Source organism: Aotus nancymaae, unplaced genomic scaffold (assembly GCF_030222135.1).
Source record: "Aotus nancymaae isolate 86718 unplaced genomic scaffold, 86718_ANA_hifiasm-v0.15.2.pri h1tg000020l, whole genome shotgun sequence".
NCBI lineage: Eukaryota > Metazoa > Chordata > Mammalia > Primates > Aotidae > Aotus > Aotus nancymaae.
In genome coordinates this window covers 20,912,409-20,938,254 of record NW_026988432.1, presented here as the reverse complement: position 1 = coordinate 20,938,254, position 25,846 = coordinate 20,912,409, and the positions used below count along the sequence as shown (strand labels likewise).

At 37.6% G+C, this 25,846-nt stretch overlaps 1 protein-coding gene across 4 annotated transcripts in view; it reads left to right on the top strand.

The window, feature by feature from the left end:
* The window catches only part of WDR7 (WD repeat domain 7), a 390,653-nt gene that overhangs the window by 41,199 nt on the left and 323,608 nt on the right, over positions 1-25,846 (top strand). For all 4 annotated transcript variants that reach the window (XM_064379106.1, XM_012446433.2, XM_012446431.2 and 1 more), the window contains exons 3-12: positions 7,919-8,025; positions 10,197-10,275; positions 11,547-11,721; positions 14,626-14,702; positions 15,527-15,646; positions 19,898-20,043; positions 20,399-20,501; positions 23,606-23,747; positions 23,931-24,179; positions 25,213-25,433. In XM_064379106.1, coding sequence (XP_064235176.1) covers positions 7,919-8,025; positions 10,197-10,275; positions 11,547-11,721; positions 14,626-14,702; positions 15,527-15,646; positions 19,898-20,043; positions 20,399-20,501; positions 23,606-23,747; positions 23,931-24,179; positions 25,213-25,433 — 1,419 coding nt within the window. The remainder of the gene's footprint in view (positions 1-7,918; positions 8,026-10,196; positions 10,276-11,546; positions 11,722-14,625; positions 14,703-15,526; positions 15,647-19,897; positions 20,044-20,398; positions 20,502-23,605; positions 23,748-23,930; positions 24,180-25,212; positions 25,434-25,846) is intronic.

Genomic DNA, 25,846 nt, shown 5'->3' with positions numbered 1-25,846 from the left:
TGAGGGTTTTTATCATAAAGTGCTGTTGAATTTTGTCAAAGGCCTTCTCTGCATCAATTGAGATAATCATGTGGTTTTTGTCTTTGGTTCTGTTTATGTGGTGAATTACATTTATAGACTTGCATATGTTGAACCAGCCTTGCATCCCTGGGATGAAGCCTCCTTGATCATGGTGGATAAGCTTTTTGATGTGCTGTTGCAATTGGTTTGCCAGTGTTTTATTGAAGATTTTTGCATCTATGTTCGTCATGGATATTGGCCTGAAGTTTTCTTTTCTTGCTGAGTCTCTGCCGGGTTTTGGTATCAGGACGATGTTGGTCTCATAAAATGATTTGGGAAGGATTCCTTCATTTTGGATTATTTGGAATAGTTTCAGAAGGAATGGTACCAGCTCCTCTTTGTATGTCTGGTAGAATTCAGCTGTGAACCCATCTGGACCTGGGCTTTTTTTGGGTGGTAGGCTCTTAATTGCTGCCTCAACTTCAGACTTTGTTATTGGTCTATTCAGGGTTTCGACTTCTTCCTGGTTTAGGCTTGGGAGGAGGCAAGTGTCCAGGAATTTATCCATTTCTTCCAGGTTTACTAGTTTATGTGCATAGAGTTGTTTGTGATAATCTCTGATGATGGTTTATATTTCTGTGGAATCTGTGGTGATATCCCCTTTATCATTTTTTATTGTATCTATTTGATTCTTCTCTCTTTTCTTTTTTATTAATCTGGCTAGTGGTCTATTTTTTTGATCTGTTCAAAAAACCAGCTCCTGGATTTATTGATTTTTTGAAGGGTTTTTTGTGTTTCTTTCTCCTTCAGTTCTGCTCTGATCCTAGTTATTTCTTGTCTTCTGCTAGGTTTTGAGTTTTTTTGATCTTGCTCCTCTAGCTCTTTCAATTTTGATGATAGGGTGTCGATTTTAGATCTTTCCTTGCTTCTCATGTGGGCATTTATTGCTATATATTTTCCTCTGGACACTGCTTTAAATGTGTCCCAGAGATTCTGGTATGTGGTGTCTTCATTCTCGTTGGTTTCGAAGAACATCTTTATTTCTGCCTTCATTTCATTGTTTATCCAGTCAACATTCAAGAGCCAGTTGTTCAGTTTCCATGAAGCTGTGCAACCGCACAGCTGAGTTAGTTTCTCAATTCTGAGTTCTAACTTGATTGCACTGTGGTCTGAGAGACTGTTTGTTATGATTTCCATTCTTTTGCATTTGCTGAGGAGTGATTTACTTCCACTTATGTGGTCAGTTTTAGAATAGGTGTGATGTGGTGCTGAGAAGAATGTATATTCTGTGGATTTGGGGTAAAGAGTTCTGTAAGTGTCTATTAGGTTTGCTTGGTCCAGGTCTGAGTTCAAGTCCTGGATATCCTTTTTAATTTTTTGTCTCATTGATCTGTCTAATATTGACAATGAGGTGTTAAAGTCTCCCACAATTATTGTGTGGGAGTCTAAGTCTCCTTGGAAGTCATTAAGAACTTGCCTTATGTATCTGGGTGCTCCTGTATTGGGTGCGTATATATGTAGGATCGTTAGCTCTTCTTGTTGCATTGATCCTTTTACCATTATGTAATGTCCTTCTTTGTCTCTTCTGATCTTTGTTGGTTTAAAGTCTATTTTATCAGAGACGAGAATTTAACTCCTGCTTTTTTTTGCTCTCCATTTGCTTGGTAAATCTTCCTCCATCCCTTTATTTTGAGCTTTTGTGTATCCTTGCATGTGAGATGGGTTTCCTTGATACAGCACACTGATGGATTTTGGCTTTTTATCCAATTTGCCAGTCTGTGTCTTTTGATTGGGCCATTTGGCCCATTTACATTTAGGGTTAATATTATTATGTGTGAATTTGATCCTGCCATTTTGTTGCTAGCTGGCTGTTTTGCCCACTAGTTGATGCAGTTTCTTCATTGTGTCGATGCTTTTTACCATTTGGTATGTTTTTGAAGTGGCTGGTACTGATTGTTCCTTTCTATGTTTAGTGCCTCTTTCAGGAGGTCTTGTAAAGCAGGCCTGGTGGTAATGAAATCTCTTAAGTACTTGCTTGTTCATAAAGGATTTTATTTTTCCTTCACTTATGAATGTTAGTTTGGCTGGCTTTGAAATTCTGGGTTGAAAGTTCTTTTCTTTAAGGATGTTGAATATTGGCCCCCACTCTCTTCTGGCTTGTAGGGTTTCTGCTGAGAGATCTGCTGTGAGTCTGATGGGCTTCCCTTTGTGGGTAACCTGACCTTTCTCTCTGGCTGCCCTTAGCATTTTCTCCTTCATTTCAACCCTGGTGAATCTGACGATTATGTGCCTTGGGGTTGCTCTTCTTGAGGAATATCTTTGTGGTGTTCTCTGTATTTCCTGGACTTGAATATTGGCCTGCCTTGCTAGGTTGGGGAAGTTTTCCTGGATAATATCCTGAAGAGTATTTTCCAGCTTGGATTCATTCTCTCTATCACATTCAGGTACACCTATCAAACGTAGATTAGGTCTTTTCACATAGTCCCATATTTCTTGGAGACTTTGTTCATTCCTTTTTACCCTTTTTTCTCTAACCTTGCCTTCTCGTTTTATTTCATTGAGTTGATCTTCGACCTCTGATATCGTTTCATCTGCTTGATCAATTCGGCTGTTGAAACTTGTGTGTGCTTCGCGAAGTTCTCGTGTTGTGTTTTTCAGTTCCATCAATTCACTTATATTCCTCTCTAAGTTGCCCATTCTCATTAGCATTTCATCAAATCTTTTTTCAAGGTTCTTAGTTTCTTTGCATTGGGTTAGAACATGTTCTTTTAGCTCAGAGAAGTTTCTTATTACCCACCTTCCGAAGCCTGATTCTGTCAATTCATCACACTCATTCTCCATTCAGCCTTGTTCTCTTGCTGTTGAGGAGTTGTGATCCCTTGTAGGAGGAGAGGCGTTCTGGTTTCGGGTGTTTTCATCCTTTTTGCACTTGTTTCTTCCCATCTTTGTGGGTTTATCCACCTGTCGTCTTTGTAGTTGTTGACTTTCAGATTGGGTCTCTGAGTGGACATCCAGTTTGTTGTTGATGAAGTTATTTCTTTCTGTTTCTTAGTTTTTCTTCTAACAGTCAGGCCCCTCTGCTGTAGGACTGCTGAGGTCCACTCCAGGCCCTGCTTGCCTGGGGATCACCTGCAGCAGCTGCAGAACAGTAAGGGCTGCTGCCAGTTTCTTCTTCTGCTATCTTTGTCCCAGAAGGATACCCGCCAGATGTCAGTCTGAACTCTCTTTTATGAGGTGACTCTTTGGATATACGGGGTCAGGGAGCTGCTTGAGGAGACAGTCTATCCATTATAAGAGCTCAAATTCTGAACTGTGAGCTCCATTTTTCATTCAGAGCTGCTGGGCAGGTACATTTAAGTCTGATGCAGCAGAACTCATAAACCCCCCCTTTTTTTCTCCAGGTGCTCTGTCCCAGGGAGTTAGGGCTTTATTTATGAGTTTCTGTTGTGCTGCTGCCTTTTTTCAGGGCTGCCCTGCCCAGCGAGGAGGCAGCCTAGTCACTGTCTGCCTGCAGAGGCTTTGTTGAGCTGCTGTGGGCTCTGCCCAGCTGCCGTGTGAACTTCCCTGCAGTCCTGTTTATATGGGTATAGTTAGAACTGCCTCGGCAATGGCGGCCCACCTCTATAATGGCAGACTCTCTCTGTAATGGCGGGCTGCCTCAGCAGTGGCAGACTACCTCCAATAGTGGTGGACTGCCTCGGTAATGGTGGATGCCCCTCCCCCACAGAGCTGGACCATCCTGGATTCAGCTGTGCTTGCTGTGAAGCTCTCAATACAGAGCGTTTCTGATTGCTGTTTTTTTGTGAGAGTGGGACCAGCTGATCCTGATCTCCTGGCTCCCTGCCTCAGAGCCCTTTTTTTTTTTTTTTTTAGTTTAACGGTTGACTCTGTCTCCCAGGTGTGCCAGTCGCCTCTTGAAAAGGCGCCGGGATCTGTGTGATTTCCTGTGCAGTGACCCACTGTGCTGGCTAAAACAGCCACACTGAGATTTGTGGCACTTTTTTGCCCAGAAGTCTCCTGGTCTGGCTCCCTGTTTCAGTCCTCTTTTTTATCAGTTGAATGGGTGACTCTGTCTCCCAGGAGCTTCAATCACCAGCTAAAATGGCACCTGGATCTGTGTATTTTGTATGGAGAACCGCCGTGCCGGCCAAAATAGCTGTGCTGGCGACCTGCGGGGTTCCTCCACCTGGGAATCTCCTGGTCTGTGGGCAATAAAAATCTGTCTGGAAATGCGGCGTCCACTCACCCTCCACGCTTATGCTGGGAGCTGCAATCCTGAGCTGCTCCTTATTGGCCATCTTGGATCTGTCCCTATTTTCAGATTTTTCATTGCTGGTGTATACAGATACCTTTGACTTTGTTTATTCATTTTGTTTCTTGCAACTTTGTTGGACTTATTACTTCTTATAGTTTTTTAGTGGATCCTTTAGGATTTTCTGCATATAAGATAATGTCACTCTCGAACAGAGATAGTTCTACTTTTTGCTTTCCAATAGGGATGCCTTTTATTTTATTTTTTTGCCTAATATTCATGTATAACACCTCCAGTACAGGTTGAATGGAAGTGGCAAGAGTGGACATCTTTGTTTTGTTCTTAATCTTAGCAGAGAGAAAACATCTAGTCTTTCACTTTTATTTTTATTATTTTTATTTTTTTGGACATAAGGTCTCACTCTGTTGCCCAGGCTGGGGAGTGTAGTGATACAATGATAGCTTACTGCAGCCTTGATATCCTGGGTTCAAGTTATCCTCCTGCCTCAGCCTCTCCAGTAACTGGGACTACAGGCGTGCACCACTATGCCCGGCTATTATTGTATTGGGGTCTATCTCTCTGGTTAGCTCTAATAATATTTGCTTTATACATCTGGGTGCTGTGGTATTGGGTGCTTTGAATTGACTCTTTTCCTATTATATAGTGACCTTTTGTCTCTTCTTATGGCTTTTGTCTTGAAGTCCTATTTTGTCTGATATAAGTGTACCTATTCTTGCTTTTTTTGGTTTCCATTGGCATGGAATATCTTTTTTCATCCCTTTATTTTCAGTCTATGTGTGTCTTTATAGGTGAAGTGTGTTTCTTGTAGGCAAGAGATCATTGGGTCTTGTTTTTTCATCCATTCAGCCACTCCATCTTTTGATTGGAGAGTTTAGTCCATTTATATTCAGTGTTATTATTGATAAGTAAGGACTTATTTCTGCTATTTTGTTATTTGTTTTCTGATGGTTTTGTGGTCTTCTTTATTTCTGTCAGGTCTTCCTTTTAGTGCTGGTGATTTACTCTGGTGATATGATTTATTTTCTTGCTTTTTATTTTTTGTGTATCCACTGCATGTTTTTGGTTTGAGATTACCATGAGGCTTGCAGATACTATCTTATAACCCATTATTTTAAGCTGATAATAACTTAACACTATTTGCATAAACACAAACAAACAAACAGAAGGACAACTAATAAAGTCTCTGCACCTTTACTTCCTCCCCTTGCTTTTTAACTTTTTTTAGCAGGGAGACAAGGTCTCACTCTGTCTCTTTCAGTCAGGCTGGAGTACAGTGGCATGACCTTGGCTCACTTCAGCCTCGTCCTCCTGTGCTCAAGCAGTCCTGCCACCTCAGCCTCCCAAGTAGCTGGGACTACAGGCACATGCCACCATGCCTGGCTAAGTTTTATATTTTTTGTAGAGATGGGGTTTCCCCATATTGCCCAGCTAGTTTCAAACTCCTGAGCTCAAGCAATCCACCTGCCTTGGCCTCCTAAAGTGCTGGGATTACAGGAATGAGCCAGGGGCCTGGCAGCTTTTTAACTTTTTATTGTTACTATTTGTATCTTTCTGTATTGTCTGTGTATTAAAAACTTGTAGTTATTTTTGATTATTTCATTTAGTCTTTCTGCTTAAGAGTAGTTTTCACAGCATAGTTACAGTGTTACAATATTCTGTGCTTTTCTATGCACTTACTATTACTGTTGAGTTTTGTACCTTCAGATGATTCTTTATTGCTCACTAACATCCTTTTCTTTCTGATTGAAGTACTCTCTTTGGCATTTCTTGTAGGATGGGTCTAGGGTTGATGAAATCCCTCAGCTTTTGTTTGTCTAGAAAGTCTTTATTTCTCTTTCATGCTTGAAGGATATTTTGGCTGAATATACTATTCTAGGGTAAACATTTTTTTCCTTCGGCACTCTAAATATGTCATGCCACTCTCTCCTGGCCTGTAAGATCTCCACTGAAAAGTCTGGCTCCAGACGTGTTGGAGCTCCATTGTTTGAGACAGAGTCTTTGTCTGCCATTCAGGTTGAAGTGCAGTGGCGTGATCTCAGCTTGCTGCAACTCTGCCTACTGAGTTCCAGCGATTCCTGTGCGTCAGCCTCCCAAGTAGCTGGGACTCCAGATATGTGCCACCATACCTGGCTAATTTTTGTATTTTTAGTAGAGATGGCATTTTTCCATTTTGCCCAGGCTAGTCTCAAACTCCTGGCCTCAAGTGACTCACGCACCTCGGCCTCCCAAAGTGTTGGGATTTTAGGTGTGAGCCACTGCGCCTGGCACAGTATATGTTGTGTCTTTTCTCTTCTTGCTTTTAGGATTTTTTCTTTATCCTTGACCTTTGGGAGTTGAATTATTAAATACCGTGACGTAGTCATCTTTGGGTTAAATTTGCTTGGCATTATATAACCTTCTTGTACTTGGATATTTATATCTTTCTCTAGATTTGGGAATTCATTGTTATTATTCCTTTGTGTAAACTTTCTACCCCATCTCCTTTTCTACCTCCTCTTTATGACCAGTAGCTCTTAGATTTGCTTTTTTGAGGCTATTTTCTAGATCCTATAGGCATGCTTCATTGCTTTTTACTCTTTTTTCTTTTATTGCCTTAGACTGTGTATTTTCAAATAGCCTGTCTTCAAGCTCACTATTTCTTTTCTCTGCTTGATCAATTCTGCTATAAAAAGACTCTAATCTATTCTTTAGTATGCCAGTTGCATTTTCACCTTCAGAATTTCTGCTAGATTCTTTTTTATTGTTTTAATCTGTTTCTTAAATTTATCTGCTAGAACTCTGAATTCTTTCTCTGTGTTATCTTGAGTTTCTTTGAGTTTTCTCAAAACAGAATTCAAACCCTATTTTGAATTATCTGTCTGAAGGGTCACATATTTGTTTCTCACGGATTGGTCCCTGTTGCCTTATTTCATTCATTTGGTGATGTCATGTTTTCCTGGATGGTCTTGATACTTGTAGATGTTTGTCTTGTCTGGCCATGGAAGAATTAAATATTTATTGTAGTCTTCACTGTCTGGGCTTGTTTGTACCTGTCCTTCTTAGGAAGGCTTTCCAGATATTCTAAAGGACTTAGGTGTTGTGTTCTAAGCTGTATCTGCTTTAGGGAGACCCCAAGCCCAGTAACACTGTGGTTCTTGCAGACTCTTAGAGGTACTGCCTTGATGGTCTTGGACAAGATTCGGGACAACTCTCTGGATTACCAGACAGAGACTGTTGTTCTGTTTTCATACTTTCTCCCAAACAAACAGAGTCTCTCTGTTTTGAATCACTTGGAGCTGGGGGTGGAATGACACAAGCACCCCTGTGGCCACCTTCACTAGGACTGTGCTGGGTCAGACTTGAAGCCAGCTAGCACTGGGTCTTGCTTAAGGCCTGTTGTAACCACTCCCTGGCTACTGCCTATGTTTGTTTAAAACCCTGGTCTCTACTATCAGCCAGTAGTGAAGCCAGCCAGGCCTATGTCCTCTTCAGGGCTGGAAGATTCCCCCCAGCTCTAGCAGTGCTGTTCAAGAACCAGGGACTAGAGTAAAAAACCTTAGAAGTCTACCTGGTCTTCTATTGTATTATTGAGGGCTAAGCTGGCCCTCAAATAAAAGGTTAATTTTTAAGTTTGGTACTGAAACTAGCATATTTTTGCATTTCTAGGTTAATCCTCGAGCCCTGTTGTTTGGTCATACAGCTTCGATCACTTGTTTGTCTAAAGCTTGTGCTTCCAGTGACAAACAGTATATTGTGAGTGCATCTGAAAGTGGGTAAGTATTTTCTCATTTGTCTTTTTCTCATGAGTCTTTATAACTAGCACCAGTGTCTTCTAAGTATTGGGGCATTTTTTTTCTTTTAGAATATCTCCTAAATAAATGCTTTTTATTGTCTAAACCTAAAGGGAGATATTTAAAATCTTCAGGGATGTAAATTTTATCTATGTTAATGATTTTATAATACTTTTATTGTAATTTATGGTATATCCTTTGGCTTGCTTTTGAGAAACTCACAATACTATAAAAGTTAAAGCATGATCATTCATCTCTATGGTGTTTTTATTGAATTGGCAGACAACTTTGAGATTTCCTTTTAAAAACCTGAATAATGCTAGGCTAGCGTAAATTTTGGAGATGATGCCATGAAAAAGTTCATAAAATTATATTGATATGTGTTAATACACTAACATAACTATTTGTGTTCCCAAGTCTCAGAATGCAGCTCGCCTTAGAGAGGCAGGTCATTGAATAGTAGTTCTAAGGCCCAATGTTATTAAATGTTTTAAAAAAAAATTAAAAAGTTTTCAAAACATTTTTTGGTGCTTAGGAAATTATATCTACACAATATGCTAGTGAAGAAAATTGTGGATCTTGAGGAGAATTAGATAAGAAATTGTTTGGCCGGGCGGGGTGGCTCATGCCTGTAATCCCAGCACTTTGGGAGGCTGAGGCAGATGGATCACGAGGTCAGGAATTTGAGACCAGCCTGGCCAATATGGTGAAACCCCGTCTCTACTAAAAAAAAAATACAAAAATTAGCCTGGTGTGGCACATGCTAGTAGTCTCAGCTACTCGGGAGGCTAAGGCAGAAGAATTGCTTGAACCTGGGAGATGTAGGTTACAGTGAGCCAAGATTGCACCACTGTACTCCAGCCTAGGTGACAGAGCAAGACTCTGTCTCAAAAAAAAAAAAAAAAAGAGAAAAAAGGAAAAAAGAAATTGTTGCTGTCTGTGGTGGTTCACTCCTGTAATCCTACTGACACTTTGGGAGGCCGAGATGGGCGGATCACTTAAGCCCAGGAGTTCGAGACCAGCCTGAGCAACATGTCAAAACCCCATCTGTACAAAAAAATACAAAAACTAGCCAGGCATGATGGTGTGCGCCTATAGTCCAAGCTACTCAGGAGGCCGAGGTGAGAGGATCACCTGACCCCAGGAGGTTGAGGCTATAGTGAGCTGTGATTGTGCCACTGCACTCCAACCTGGGTGACACGGTGAGACCTATCTCAAAAAAAGCAAAACAAAACAAAAATTGTTCTCCCTATTGAAGAGAACCTTGTATAATTCATTGGAGGAAAAAGCAACATAAGGTAAAAATATTGTAGCTTTTGGTCAATTAAAGGATAATTTACATTACAATGTGTATTCTAAATTGGATGCTCTTTGAAGAATTGTCTTATATAATACCATGTGAGATATAGAAAAATGGTATCTTAGAGAAAACCCTAATAGTATCAGGATTGTTGCATTTTATTAATTTTTTTCTGTTAAATTTATTTCTTCAATAGACAAGGCATGTTGACATTTCTGATTTTCAGTGTTATATCTTTAGTTTGAGATTTGTTTGGTATGCATTCAACAAAATTACAATAAATGCAGAATAAAAACCAGAATCTTATATTTAATTTACAAAGGTTTGGAATTCAGGTGACTTTAACTTTTCTTTTTTGCAGTTCTAAATTCTTTAGCTACTTGGATAACAAATATAAAATTTCGGTAGTTCAAATTAAAAGTTTTTTCTTGTTTTTGTCACTTGTCCCTCATGTGTCACTTGAGGCCTCTACTCTGCTTCACTCTTGTCCTCAATTTGAGGTTCAGAGTGAGGGAGCAACCTCTGTGTGAAGCAGCCACTCTCTGGAACAGAACTGTGGAAGGCCTTGCATTGGTTCTGGCCAGAACTACTTACGAGACTTCACTAACCAAAAGGGAAACAGGAAATGCAGTCTTCTTATGGGCCTAGAAATGATGTGGAATGTGGTTGGGGGTGGGGGGTTAGGAAGGTAGGAGGGAGGACTGGAAATTTTGATGAATAGCAATAATGACTATATGCTACTTTTTCTGAAATGTCTTAGTTTTAATGGAAGATTAATTTTAAATCACTGTGACAAAGTTGAATGGCGCTTTAAAAAGTCACATTCAAAGCTGACCATTATTTTGTTTTATAGAGAGATGTGCCTCTGGGATGTGAGTGATGGCAGATGTATTGAATTTACAAAATTAGCTTGCACACATACTGGCATACAGGTTAGTATCTATTTCTGTGATTCTAAGTACAAACTATTATAGTATATAATTTAAAATATTTTTAAAACACCAAGCCTGTATTTTTATATGAAAAATGGTAGGTAGTAGTAATAGGACAAGAAAACTAGAATTGAAGTAGGAAAAGTATTCCTCATAAGATAGAAGAGTTGGGAGGGGTAGGAAAGGAGAGGAGACTAATGGGGAAAGTTACAGGGAAAGCAGATTGCCACTGCTTCTGCTGTTCTGGGCTACCTTGGTTACCTACGTGAGAGCCCCTTTACTGCTTGGGGGACTGCTCTAGGTCCTAAATAATGGAATTCTTCCTTGTAAAAGCCTTTGTGAGTCTGCTTGTGATTGACACAAATTGACCTGCTTTTTGGACCATAACCTTTTTATTGCTCATGCAGTTGGTCCTTGGACACGTATTTTTAAACTTTCTAGCTCTTCAGAAGACATGACTGTTTCATATGCCTGTAGAGTGTGACACAGGAATTTGTAGTTTCTGACTTACATTCCTGGTATTCTTTTTTACTTTTTCATAGTTGTCACATTCTCTGTACTTCAGTTTATTAATTGTTTATTGTGTTGTTAAGAAAATTATGAATTATATTAAAAATATGATCAATTAATGATTTCAGTGGAAAGGAAGAGAAGGTAACTCACATTTATTGAGCAAATATGGTGTAGGCATTTCTTGTATTGTGTTTGATTTAGACCTCCTGACACCCTTACATATTAAATAGGAGTATATAATTTTACATATAAGAAAGCTGAGGCCCAGATTATGTTTGAACATCAATCATTCTTCTAAATTGTATTTGCATAACTAGCAATTATAAGGGTATACTTCCTTATTTCTACTCATTTAAAATTCATATTATTTTTGTGACCTGCCTGAGCTTCCCTTTTGATTTGATTTGTAAAGCTGATTTTATTCAAGTGTTTTATTAATTTATTCAACAGTTCTGTTTTAAATGCTAGAGGGGGATAAAAACAATTATCACAAATTCTGTTTCAAAATAGTTCAAAAGGGAGGATAAGATGTTAGGAAAATAATTTTTGTTAGCTATTTAAAAATATCAATATAACTTAATATATGTATGTGCGCATATACCCATATAATATGTACCATTTGGTAAATAGCTAAAATTCTTACCGAAGAAGTTGAGCTTTAGGAGAATATTGTAATAACCTTGATGAATGCATATTTATCAAGTATCTAAGTTAAAGAAAAACACTCAGAAATGTTTTTCCTTTTGGCATGAATGTAGTTCTACCAGTTCTCTGTTGGGAATCAGCGAGAAGGAAGGCTTTTATGCCATGGACATTACCCTGAAATTCTTGTTGTGGATGCTACCAGCCTTGAAGTATTATACTCCTTAGTATCAAAGATATCACCAGACTGGATTAGCTCCATGAGTATTATTCGATCCCACCGAACACAAGGTCAGTGTTTTATGCCTGTTAGGAACTTTAGTACCATGACTTAATTTTTAATTTACTATAAAATTCTATAATTTATCGTAAATTAATACTTTGGGCTATAGTCTTCTATTTAAGAAATAACTACAGCAATAATTTATGGTCTGTTTCCTCCTTCATAAAGGGATCTTTGATTGAATGAAGAGTTAATTGTTGGCTTATCTCCATTCTGTGATGCATAGATCACCAGCCTTTAACAGAGTATGTGGGTGATTTTCTGAAGTGGAGGAAGAACATCTTAACCTTTGGGGGTGTGGTGGGAGTAACTGTAGTTTTACCTGTCTATTTCTAAAGCCTGATTCTATCACTTGCTTAAGAGGCATAGGAAATGTTTGCATTTCAAATGGAGATACTGCAAAAGGAGAGATTATACACAGTTAAATTTAATGAAAGTTACTGGAAGGGGCTGATATGTACTTGGTGCTCAATAAATATTATCTTTTCTTCATTTTTGTTGAAACCTCTCAGTAACAATCGTGAAAGAAAAAGTAAAGTTGTTCAGGAAAAGAGCATGAATTAATGCAGAACATTGAATGTTTACTTTTATAAGCCTTTTAAGGAGCATTCTTTTACTTTCAAGTGACTTCATAGTTATGTGCTTCCTATAGAGGCCGGTCAATAACGACCACCACTACCACCAGTGTCACCAGCACCATTACCATGAAGACTTTTCTTTATTGTGTTTTTACAATACCAAGCACCGTGCTAAGCATTTACATATGACCAATTCTCACAATACTTAGTGGGGTAGGTACTGTTAATATTCATCATATAGATGGGAGAATGATGAGGGTTAGGGTGAGGGAGTTTTTGCTTAAGATCACAAAGTAAGTATGTGGCTGATTGGTGGCCAAATGGACCCTGGAGTAGTTCCTTTAACCGAGGTGTTACAGTGCTTCCCATTAGTGAATTGCCTTCAACTTTATAGGAGCTTTCCCTTTGTAACCTCTTAGGTTGGAAAATCAGCATGTAGCTTTTTATTCAGTAGTCATTCAGCAAATATTTACTGAATGGCTACAATCTTCCAGGTGCAAGCGATTGAAATAGTAATATTTAAGGGAGTCAGATTCTAATAAAGGATAATTATATATAAACAAATAACAGTTTAGAGTGCAAAGTGTGCAAGATGGAAAAACAGTATGAAGAGGATGTCAGTGAAGCTGCTTGAGAGCAATAGAGGGCTGCCCAGATCAGATACCGTCTGATCTAGGATTTGGAAGATGAGGAAGAGTTTGGCAGACATGTGATCAGGATGTTTCTGGCAAAGGAGATAGTCTGTAGGGACAAAAGCATTGAAATTATGACAGTTGTATGTGTGAAACTATAAATTATCTTTTTCTGGGGCATGAAGTATGAGGGAAGGAGTGGCAGGATATGAGGCTGGCAGAGTTGGCAGAAGACAGATCTTGACAGCCCTGTATATCAGCTAGAGAATTCATCTTGTGGATCAGAGGTGGGCAAACTTGTACTATAAAGGGCCAGATATGAAATATTGTAGGCTCTGCAGGTCATATAATCTGTGTTTCAACTACTCACCTTTGCTGTTGTAGCACAAAAGCAGCCACAGACAATACATCAGTGAATGAGCCTGGCTGTGTTCAGCTTCATTTCCTGCTGCTGTTCTTGAGAGTGTTGGTTCTCAAGTTTGTTAATAGATATTAGTGAAAAAGTGGAATCTCTGGTCAAATATATTTGGGAGATGTTTGGTAAAACAAAATTGAACAGGTTTCTTTCATGTGAACCTTCTCAGAGAGGCTTTTTATGCATCTTAGAGAATTACTGCTTTATTCCTAAACATAACAGTGAGAATGAGGTTCACTTTAATTTTCCAGGCAATAGGGAACTCATCATTCATATACTTACCTCTAATATTAGTTACAATGAATCCTTTATTTAAAAAAGATCTGTGTTTGTGACCAAGCAGTTTGCATATTTAAAATTTTTACACTCCTTCTGTATATGTATACACTGTAGTCTGAAAAGAATAGAATGTAACTTCAATTAATAATTCATTCCAATGCCTTACAGTGCCTAGAGAACTATGTGATATTGGTAAGGTTTTTGTTTAAAGATAACAATTTTTTAAATGACAGTAATAACTCAAGTTTGTTGAGAATTTAGGATGTGCTGAATGGTTTCCCTTGGTGTGTCTTAATTTTTATAACAACTCATTAGGATAGATACTCTTGTTACTCATTTATATTTGCTTCCAGATAAGAAAATTGAATTTAAGATAGTTTATTATCTAAGGTTCTGTGGTTAATTAGTGAAGAAAAAGGTGATTTTGCTTTTAACATTCACCTCCCTCCCTCTGGAGCCTGAATTGACTGCCTTCTAATGCTCATCCTCTCAAAATTCTGTACATGACCCTAGTACTGTCACTGGTCCCTTACCCGAAGCTTAGGAATTTAGGTTTTATGTCATATTTTTCTCTTGACTACATTCTATGGAGGATGTAATGTGCAATGAAATATCTGGAAGTTGGGCAAGGTATGTGGGAAGAGGGGAGAAATTAGTGCCTTGAAGAAATAAAGTGACTGAGCTCATCCATGATAAATAATGGATTTTGAAATGTAAAAGTTCATTGTTAATCAAGAACATTTGAAATTATTAAAAACTTCTTAATTAGAAATAAAAAATTTAATTAGCTAGAAATAATTTTCCTTTAATTTTAAGTGGTCGGCCATCTTCATTAACTTGTGTTTCAAAACCTGGTTTCTGTTTCATGAAATAGAGAGTTGTGCTTTTCTGCTAATTGTATGTAAAACATGCTATTGTCTAATTTCATTTAGCAAAACATCTAAATATTAGAAAGCAAGCATGTTATGTTTGTAACCTGGGCTGCTTTTTTGTCCGTTCTCATTTTAGAGGACACTGTGGTGGCACTCTCAGTGACTGGCATCTTGAAAGTATGGATTGTCACCTCGGAAATAAGTGATACGCAGGTGAGAAAAAGGAAACTGGGGTGATTTTTCTGGCTTTATTCTCTGTAGTTTGAAATTTTAGTAATGATACGCTCCTTCCATTTTTTTTTTTAAGGAGGAAGGAAAAAGCTGTTCTTTTTTGATAATTTTCTTATAGACATAGTATGGAAGATTCTCTAGTATGCTAGGGGAGTGAATTTTTTATTCACTTTTAGTGGCAACATCTGCACTATCACAAATGTAAGATAGAGAAACATATTGCACAGGATATGAAGAAGAGAAACATAAAAGAGGTGGAGTTCTCCTCAACTGCTTCTGTTTAAATTGACTCAAAGGAAAAAAAATAAGGCAAATCACTACAAAAAATATACAAAGCCATTTTTAGTCATCTGTTTCAGTTCTTTGGCTTGAATTTCTTGTTATTTTATATTAATGAGAAAGATTAAGACTCTGACAATTTTGATGCTACTCTCTTCAGCTAGGGAATTTTTAGGCATGAAATTCAGGAGAAAATAGAGGAATTGATTAGATTTTTTTAAAAGCACATGTAGCTACAAAAATTAGGATTAAGGCAGACTTTAGCATCTGTCATTACCAGAGCGATGACACTCGGAGTCTCATCAGAATTGAAAGCTCAGGGGATTTTGTAGCAATGATATTTGTGCCTAGCTGCTTTTAGGGTATATCTTTGCTGCTTTTTACTACCTTGGCTCTTAGCTGAGGGGCCAAAATGATGAACATGTCAAGTGATGCCTTTATTTCATTTTGTTGCCTTTATCTTTGTATGATAATTTTAATTGACAACCAAGCTATTCCTAAAGTTTTACAAATCTTTCTCTTTTCAGGATACTGAACCAATATTTGAGGAGGAATCCAAACCAATTTATTGTCAGAATTGCCAAAGCATCTCTTTTTGCGCATTTACACAAAGGTCACTTTTGGTTGTGTGTTCCAGATATTGGAGGGTAAGATAATTATATAAATAAAAAACTGTATATTTACCCTTCATGACATTGGCTTATCAGATTTCCAAAGAACCCTAAAGAAGTACTTGGTGCAAGACTATTTTAGCCATTTGGAATTCATGTCTGCTTTTGATATCACATTTTGAGAAGTTGAGACTTGGCTATGTATAGTTGTTTTTGTTTGTTTGTTTGTGTTTATGGAATGATTCAGTTAGAGACTGTATTTCATTCATCTTAATTTCTCCTTTTTGCTACTGTTTTAGTCACTATCTTGTCAGTACAACATGAGCAATGGTAGGGAGTTTTCTACAGGTTGGACATTTCTTTGTAGGGTGTTATTAAAGCCAATAGTGAATATTTTCCCTGGCTTCTTAGAGTTGGAAAGTCTTCTCATATCACATCAGAGCTAATGATGGAAGAGGCATATTACCTCCATGTTGCCAGATTTTAATATTTCTATAATAGGAAAAAAACCATGTTTTGGGCACTTGTTCTGTGACTAGCACTTTTTTCAAAGCTTGCCATGTATTATTTCTTTTAATCCTCACAACTTTCTGAGGTTAGGTGGATTAGCTATTTAATTCTGAATAGTAAATCATTCCAGAAGTTAGCATGTTTAAAACAACAAACATGTTTTGTCACCCAGTTTCTTGTTTTTGTTTTGTTTTTTTTTTTAAAGAGATGGGGTCTTGTTTTGTAGCCCAGGCTGGAGTGTAGTGGCACAGTCATAGCTCACTTGAACTCCTGGCCTCAAGGGATCCCCCGACCTCAGCATTCTGAGTAGCCAGGACTACAGGAACGCATTAACATGCCTGGCTAATTTTAGAATGTTTTTGCAGGGATGGGGTCTCACCTTGTTGCCCAGGATGGTCTTGACTCCTGGGCTCAAGCAATCCTCTTGCCTCAGTGCCTCCCGAGGTACTGGGATTATAGGCATGAGCCACCATTCCTGACTGCATGTTGTTCTTTAAAAACAGTCACAAAAGGCAGCGTATACTTAGGGAGGAGGATTACACATGGGTGTGAACACCAGGGTTTGGGATCACTGGGGCCCTCTTCGAGACTGCTTTCCGCAGAAGGACTTGGTACTTTCCCCATTTTGCAGATGAGGCAACTGAGGCAGTGAGGGGACAAATATCTTGACAAAGGATATATAAATGGGTGGTAGTGAAGTTGCTGAGTTATAATGCAGGTATCTGACTGCTGGAGCTTCTCTCATTACTACTATGCTATACTGTCTCACAATTAGAACATGGAATGGACTGTTTCCTGAGCTTAGAATACAAGGGGATGGGCCGTATAGTGAAAGGACTGACTAGGGAAGCAACATCTTAACATTATCATTGTCACTTACTATTTTAGAATATTAGAGAGGAAAAACTAGCCATTACTTGCTTAGAGTAGGTTTTATAGCGTTCTTCCTTTGTCTTAAAATTAAAACATATGCAAATAGCAGTAAAAAATAGGCTGGGCACGGTGGCTCATACCTGTAACCTCAACACTTTGAGAGGCTGAGGTGGGCGGATCACAAGGTCAGGAGTTCGAGACCAGCCTGGCCAACATGGTGAAACCCCATCTCTACTAAAAATTAAAAAAAAAAAAAAAGCTGGGCATGGTGGTACACACCTGTAATTCCAGTTTTTTGGGATGCTGAGGCGGGAGAATTGCTTGAACCTGGAGGCGGAAGTTGCAGTGAGCTGAGATGGTGCCACTGCTTTCAGCCTGGGCAAAGAGCAAGACTTTGTTTCAGGGTATAAAAAAAAAGTACAAGAGTGTACAGTGAAAAATGTGTCTCTTTCCCCCCGGAACTTCTCTTCCCCTTCCAGATAGACTATGTAGTACCAGTTTCATTTGCGTCCATTATAAACGTTTTATAATTATGTGAGAACAGCTTTTTCTTTTTTAAAATGCATATCTAAGAGTAAAAAGGCAACTCACATAGAGAAGATAATTACGATATACATAGATGATGAAGAATTGTTCAGTTTTTATTAAAAAAACCAACTCCTGAAAATCAAGAAGAAAAATACAGGCAAGAGGAAATTGGACAAAAATGTTTTACAAAAGATGAAAGCCAGATGACCAGTAAATTTATAGAAAGAGGCTCAGCTTCATTAATCATCATATTAAGACAATACTGAGATAGTACTACAACCCACCAGAATCGCTTTTAAGATTCTTACTATCATGAAGAAGTTTTCAGTTGGGCATACCATAAGCTGAGATTAAAATAAAGTCGTTCTTTTTCCCCTAATTTTTATATAGTTTTATTTTTATTTTTGTCTGTTTTGAGATAGAGTCTTGCTGTCTCCCAGGCTGGAGTGCAATGGTGTAATCTCGGCTCACTGTAACCTCCACCTCCAAGGTTCAAGTTATTTTTCTGCCTCAGCCTCCCAAGTAGCTGAGGCCACAGGCATGCGCCACCATGCCCAACCAATTTTTGTATTTTTAGTAGAGACAGATTTCGCTATGTTAGCCAGACTGGTCTTGAACTCCTGGCATCAAGTGATCTGCCCACCTTGGCCTCCCAAAATGCTGGGATTATAGGTGTGAGCCATCGTGCCTGGCCTACGTGGTTTTGTCTTACATACCTTTGAATCTTTAATCTGGAATTTATTTTGTATAAATTGTGAGATGTAGATGCAATTTTATTTTTATTCCAGATGTACCCCTCCCAGTTCCTGATGCCATTTGTTGAATAATTCATTCATCTGTTGTTGTGCCTTGATAATACACAATATTCCTACATTATTGAACCTATTTGCAGACTTCTGGATTTGTCTGCTCATCCATGAATTAATACTGTATTGTTTTAATTTTCATAGTTTTATGATTTGTTTTAACAGATAATAGGCCTGTGGGCTAGTTTCCCTTCATTATTCTTTCTTGAAGTTTTCTTGGCTATAATTGTAGTGCTAATGTTAAACACTGATAAGTATTATAATAAATCATGGTTAATGCAGCTAGGATGTATTCTAACTTCAAGGCTCCACATAAGCAACTTCACTGTTTTCTTTAAAGAAAAGTAAAATAAAATCTCTGAGCTATTGAGGAATGAAGAATTACTCATTCCTCCTGGGAAAATTTTCTAACATTTAATGTACTTTTTTCAAATATTGAAAGTGACAGAATAATTCTGCTAGGAATTATAAAAGCAGGGTTTTTAGTTCTAGCTGTCACTTACTGGACAGGTGACTTTGAGCAATTGATCAAATCCTTATTTGTGTTCATTTCCTGTCTGTAAACTGGAATAGTAACACCTGTGGTGATTCTAAGGGTTATATGAGTTAATGATTGTAAAGGTACTTTGTAAACTTTGCAGTACCTTGCAAATGTGAAGCCCTATAAGGTTACTAGCCTTTATTGTTGGTGAAGTTACAGTGATTTGACTTTTATATGTGAAAACTGTTACATAGTAAAATTGAGCCTGTTAACTATAGTATTTTAGAACATTGATGAAATAATGTAAAGCAAAGTAATTCCGTTATAATAACGAGTTATTCCCATGCCAGAGTTTATTGTTAGAAATGTTGTTACTGGGCTAGGCAAGGTGGCTCATGCCTGTAATCCCAGCACTTTGGGATGCCAAGGCAGGAGGATTGCTTGAGCCCAGGAGTTCGAGACCAGCCTGGGCAACATGGTGAGACCCTGTCTCTACAAGAAATAAAAAATTAAAAAGTTAGAGCAGGGCATGGTGGCATGCTCTTGCAGTCCCAGCTATTCAAGAAGCTGAGGTAGGAGAATCCCTTGAGCCCAGGAGTTTGAGATTGCAGTGAGCTCTGATTGCCACTTTACTTCAGCCGAGGTGGCAGAGAACGACCTTGTCTTAAAAAAAAAAAAAAAAAAAAAGAGAGAATGCTGTTACTAGACATAGAAATAAAACAGGACTGAAGCCTGCATTCTTGAGGTTGATTTTCCTATTATTTGCAATGTTTTAATGGAATACTTTCTCTAGATAGAAAGTCTGAGGATAACTCTTCCTGTTGGGGGAGCAACCTCGCTCTACTTGTCATAATCTATTACTGTCCACAGGGAGGTTACTCAACTAGAGGCTTAGTTGTGTTTTCCCTATTGAAGGTGACCTTTCTTAGGGCTTATTGACAAACTCTCCTTATCTTGTCTTTATCTGATGCAGCGAACTGAGTTTTCTAAATGTATTTCTAGACTCGTTTTTTTAAAATTTGAAATGTCGCTGGATCTTATTTATTACAACAACATGGAGTTGATTGTGGATTTCTTTCTTCCTTGCAGGTGTTCGATGCTGGAGACTATTCCTTGTTGTGTTCAGGTCCTAGTGAAAATGGACAGACATGGACTGGAGGGGACTTTGTCTCAGCAGATAAAGTCATCATTTGGACAGAAAATGGACAAAGTTATATTTACAAACTACCTGCAAGGTATGCAGTAAGTAATAAATTAGAACTGTCATCAAAAGTAAAAGATTCAGAATTTAGGATACAACCTGAACTTTATGAAAATGTATATAGTATAAATATTTAACTTTGGTAAAACACTTCAGAACTTCTTAAGTTAGATTTTTAATTCCAATTTAACTTCTAACTGCAAAAATTAGGTGGATTTTTATTTGAAGGATAATATTTTTATACTATTAATTATTTAATTTAATGCCTGCATTAAATTAACTATAACTTTAAAATCCCCTTTTTGGCCAATACCAGAAAACCTTGTCATATGGAATTACAACATATTAATGTCAGTGTTTTAATTGAGTTGTATTTTTCCCATTTTCAGTTGCCTTCCAGCTAGTGATTCATTCCGCAGTGATGTGGGGAAAGCAGTTGAAAATTTAATTCCTCCTGTACAACATAGCCTCTTGGATCGAAAAGATAAAGAGGTAAAATTTTTGAGTTATCATTTATAATTGAAAGTTACATTGAAAAACTTTTACAACTGTATTTATTGTTATCTTTTGATAGAATTTGATACATTTGAAAGATTTGTTACACTTCAAAGCACTGTGTTAGGCTGGTCATGGTGGCCCACGCCTGTAATCTCAGAACTTTGGGAGGCTGAGGTGGGCGGATCACGAGGTCACGAGATCAAAACCACCCTGGCCAACATAGTGAAACCCCATCTCAATTAAAATACAAAAATTAGCTGAGAGTGGTGGGGCTCATCTGTAGTCCCAGCTACTTGGGAGGCTGAGGCAGGAGAATTGCTTGAAGCCAGGAGGTGGAGGTTACAGTGAGTCGAGATCACACCACTGCACTCCAGCCTGGTGCCTGGCGAAAGAGCAAGACTCTGTCTCAAGAAAAAAACAAACCAAACCAAAAGCAAAGCACTGTATTAGATGGAAAACATTTTGAGATGGACAATTATAAGGACATTTCAAAATTTACTTATTTAAAATACATAATATGCCTATGAAATAACATTGCTTTTTCTAAGAGTGCAAGTGATCTTATGCTAAATGCATTTTGAAATTGACTTTTTGATGAAGTTTATATTGATGGTGTTAATTATTTTACATACTAATATGTAATTATAAATATAGTGACAGATGTAATTTTAGAAGAGCACACATAGTTACATAACAATGCTGAGTAGTTCATTAGTTGAACAAGGCATGACAATACCTCCAGAGAATCAGGTAGCAGTTTAAATCATTAGAAACTAGAAATGAGGAATAAAACATTTTTTTCTCTATAAAAACAAAAGTTTATTGTGATTCCTGAAAACGTACTTAATATCCACTTAATGTTGAAGTACAATAGCAGTTAGTACTGGGTTTTCAACTCTATATTGAGCAATGAGAAAGAAGCTTTGGCTTTGAAAGCAGAGGTTTTTTTTGTTTGTTTGTTCATTAATTGATGTTCTGGGTTTCCACGGCTTTATCATTCTGAACATTACGTCTCATGTTTTTGTGGCAGGATGGCTAGAGGAAGGGAATTGTTCTTTCCATGAATATCTTGTATATATAGAATTTATACATCTGTTTACAATTAAGATCTTCTGTAGCCTGTCTGTTCTTTACTCAAACTTCTACTTATTACTCTTTAACCTAGATAGTCACTTCCAATTAACCTAAGGAATGATGACTTGTATAAGAAATACACATACACAAAACAAAACAAAAAAATGCATATCATTAAAAAAAATCAGCCCCCTAATACATTTTAAATTAAAAATATGTACTTTGTGGTATGTTGAAATACAGAATATTGGTTATTACAGCTGCTATAGCAAATTCTCCTTGTTAAATATGTAGTTTATCAATTAAAAATTTCAGCCTGGGCAACATGGTGAGACCCCATCTCTACAAAAAAAAAGTATTAGCATGGTGTGGTGGTACATGCCTGTAGTCCTAGCTACTTGGGAGGCTAAAACAGGAGGATTCCTTGAGCCAGGGAGGTGGAGGTTGCAGTGAGCTGTGATCATGCCACTGCACTCCAGCCTGGGCAACATTGCAAGACCCTTTCTTAAAAGCAAAAAAATAATTTAAACAATTGGTTATACTTAATACATATAGTTTCCATTAGCTAATGCATTTGGCTAGCTAATTACTATATTTGATTAGCCAGTATTTGAATACAGTAACTAGATTGTTAATTGTAATTGTCAAAACTGAAGTCGAATTTATTCTTGCTTTTCAGGCTAAGATTCTGTTCTTTAACCATCCAGTATTTGTGAAGTAATTCTCTGAACTTTAGTAGAAGTCTGCGACAATATTTACTGTTTTCAGACAGTACTTCACTGAAGGCATGAAGTCTTAAGCTGAAAATGAAAAGTACACATAAGACCTTAATGAATGGTTTTTGTTCCTAGGAATTGATAGTTAACATAGGCTAGGTTCAAATTGATTATGAAAATATGAGCAAGTAAAACATGATATTCTATTAGTTGAAAAATATACTGATTTTAACAATGGAGTCCTCTAGTTGCACAAGGTTGATAGTTCAATTTTGTTACTTTTTTTTTTTTTTGAGATGGAGTCTCTCTTTGTCTCTCAGGCTGGAGTGCAATGGCATGATCTTGGCTCACTGCAGCCTCTGCCTCCTGTGTTCAAGCAATTCTCCTGTCTCAGCCTCCTGAGTAGCTGAGATCATAGGCACGCACCAGCACACCAGGCTAATTTTTATATTTTTAGTAGAGACAGGGTTTCACCATGTTGGCCATGCTGGTCTTGAACTCCTGGCCTCAAGTGATCTGCCTGCCTTGGCCTCCCAAAGTGCTGGGATTACAGGTATGAGCCACTGGGCCTGGTCTACTTTTTGTTTTTTTGAGTCAAGGTCTTGCTCTGTCATCCAGGCTGGAGTGCAGTAGTGAAATGGTAGTTCAGTGTAGCTTCAAACTCCTGGGCTCAAGTGATGCTCCCACCACAGCCTCCTGAATACCTGGAACTATGAGCCTGTGCCACCATGCTGGGCAATTTTTTTTTTTTTGGTAGAGACAGGATTTTGCTTTGTTGCCCAGGGCTGGTCTCTGACTCCTGGTCTCAAGTGATTTTTCCTCCCATTGTTGGGATTACAGGCGTGAGCCACTGTGCCCTAATTTTGTTGCTATTCTTAATGACTAATTAGAAGTGAACAAAAAAAGCTAGGATTAGTGAGTTCTCTCATCTTGACCTCTTAAGTGAAGACTTTTCTTTTTGATAAAGCATAACTCTGTGTAAATTATTTAATAATAGGCAGTTACATTGCATTATTGTGGCCAATCATGAGTTATTATGGAGAAAATGAGCATAAATACTAATTTTAGAGAAAGACTGTAAATACAGTTTTTGTTTCAATGTGTGTTATACTAAATTTGAATATTAGTTGACATGTATGTTAATGCTATAAAATTACATTGAAATATTGTTGAATAATCATGCTATAAACACTTTTTAAACTTTACCACTGGAGCAACTTACCTAACATCTTTATTTGAAAAGCATTAATGTGTGAAATATTTTGATTAAAAATACAGCTAAAGATATTTGAATAATTTTTTTGGCAGTTGCTAATTTGTCCTCCTGTTACTCGGTTCTTCTACGGATGCAGAGAATATTTCCATAAACTATTAATTCAGGGTGATTCTTCTGGAAGGTTGAATATTTGGAACATATCAGACATAGCTGATAAACAGGAAAGTGAAGCAGGTAATAGTAAATCATGTGTAACAATTTCTTAACTAATTTAGTAACTTAAATATGAACTGCTGAATAACACATTCATAATATACATATATCATTTTCTTTGATTACTGGATAAGTCAACATTATCTTAATTTTTTTTTAACATGCACAAATGTTTTTCTTTTATATAAAACCAAACCTCTACAGGGCTGGCAATGACAACTTCTGTTAGTTTGCAAGAGGCGTTTGATAAACTGAATCCTTGTCCTGCTGGAATCATAGATCAGCTGAGTGTGATTCCCAGTAGTAATGAACCTCTTAAAGTAACTGCAAGTGTGTACATACCAGCACATGGACGACTTGTTTGTGGCCGTGAAGATGGAAGCATAGTTATTGTACCTGCCACACAGACGGCCATAGTACAGCTGTTGCAAGGGGAACACATGCTCAGAAGAGGTATACCCAAGATCTCTGCATGTCTAGAGTGTTTTGACAGCTCTTACTCATGATGTTGAAAATGTCTTTTTTCTTTGTTTTTAAATAAATACAATGAATCAGTGTAGTTAGTTGTTGGGGTGCCATGTGGTTGGTAGAGTTTAATGCACAGATAATAAAATATTCAATGTCTCTTATTGGAATTAATACAATGTAGTGACTATAAATAAAGAAATATTTAATTTTATCTCTGATATATGTTAACAGTTTCATCTCTTAGTTATCTCTATGGATTACTAAATAATTACTATATTACCAGTAATTCTGAAAATCCTCCAGAACAGTACCATCCAGCAGAAGGCTTTGTTTTTCAAGACAGAGTCTTGCTGTGTTGCCCAGACTGGAGTACAGTGATGTGATCTTAGCTCACTGCAGCCACTGCCTCCTGGGTTCAAGCAGTTCTCCTGCCTCAGCCTCCCAAGTCATTGAGATTACAGGCATGTGCCACCACACTCAGCTAATTTTTGTATTTTTTTGTAGGTAGGGACAGAGTTTCACCATGTTGGCCAGGCTGGTCTTGAACTCCAGACCTCAAGTGATCTGATCGCCTCGGCATCCCAATATTCAGTAGATATCTAATGTTAACCATATATATAACCACACCTGTAATTTTCTAATAGCTATGTTAAAAAATAAAATGAAACAGGTGAAATTGGCTATATTTTATATAACCCAATATAGCAAAAACTATTTTCATTTCAACTTCTAATATGAAGATTGTTGATAAAATATTTTACATTTTTTGTACCAACTTCAAAATCTCCTGACTAGTTTAAATTCATAGCACAGAGGAATCTGGATTACCCATTTCAAGTGCTCAGTAGTCTCATGTGGCTAGTAGACTGAGTTAGGCAGAGTTGCTTTAGAAGATAAAATTGGAAGTCTTTGCCGTGATAAAATTTATAGCTATGCTAAACATTCATGTTTACTTTTACTTACTGAAACTTGGCAAATCTTTAATTTTCCCATTTTAAATCCAAAACCTCGTTCACAGGTTGGCCACCTCACAGAACACTCCGTGGTCATCGGAACAAAGTCACATGTTTGCTATATCCTCATCAGGTCTCAGCTCGATATGATCAAAGATACCTGATATCTGGAGGTGTGGATTTTTCGGTCATAATTTGGGATATATTTTCTGGAGAAATGAAACATATCTTCTGTGTTCATGGTGGTGAGATTACTCAACTTCTAGTTCCACCTGAAAACTGTAGTGTAAGTCGATTTCTATAAAAGATTATTCACTATGGTAGAGTGGAGTTATGCTACTATCAGTGATGTAAATGGAATCTAGACTAACTTAAAGAAAGTGTGACAAGAGAATTAATAAAAACCCTTTCAATTTTAAAACTAAAATAATAGTAACATATTTAGGCAAAGTTATGATCATTAACTATTGGGGCACATAGAAATAGAAGATGGACATAGTAGTTTTTTCCTGTTATTAGCTCCTAAATGGTCTGACTTGTTTCTGAAACATAGCAGCAGTTGAGAAAATGTTTATTGAATGAAGTTGCAATTTTATATCTTAAAATAATATAAGTATGCCTGAAAACATTGTACAATCTCATTATTTTGGGGTGCATCTGAGCAAAGACAATGTATGTGTTAGTAAAGGCAAAATACTT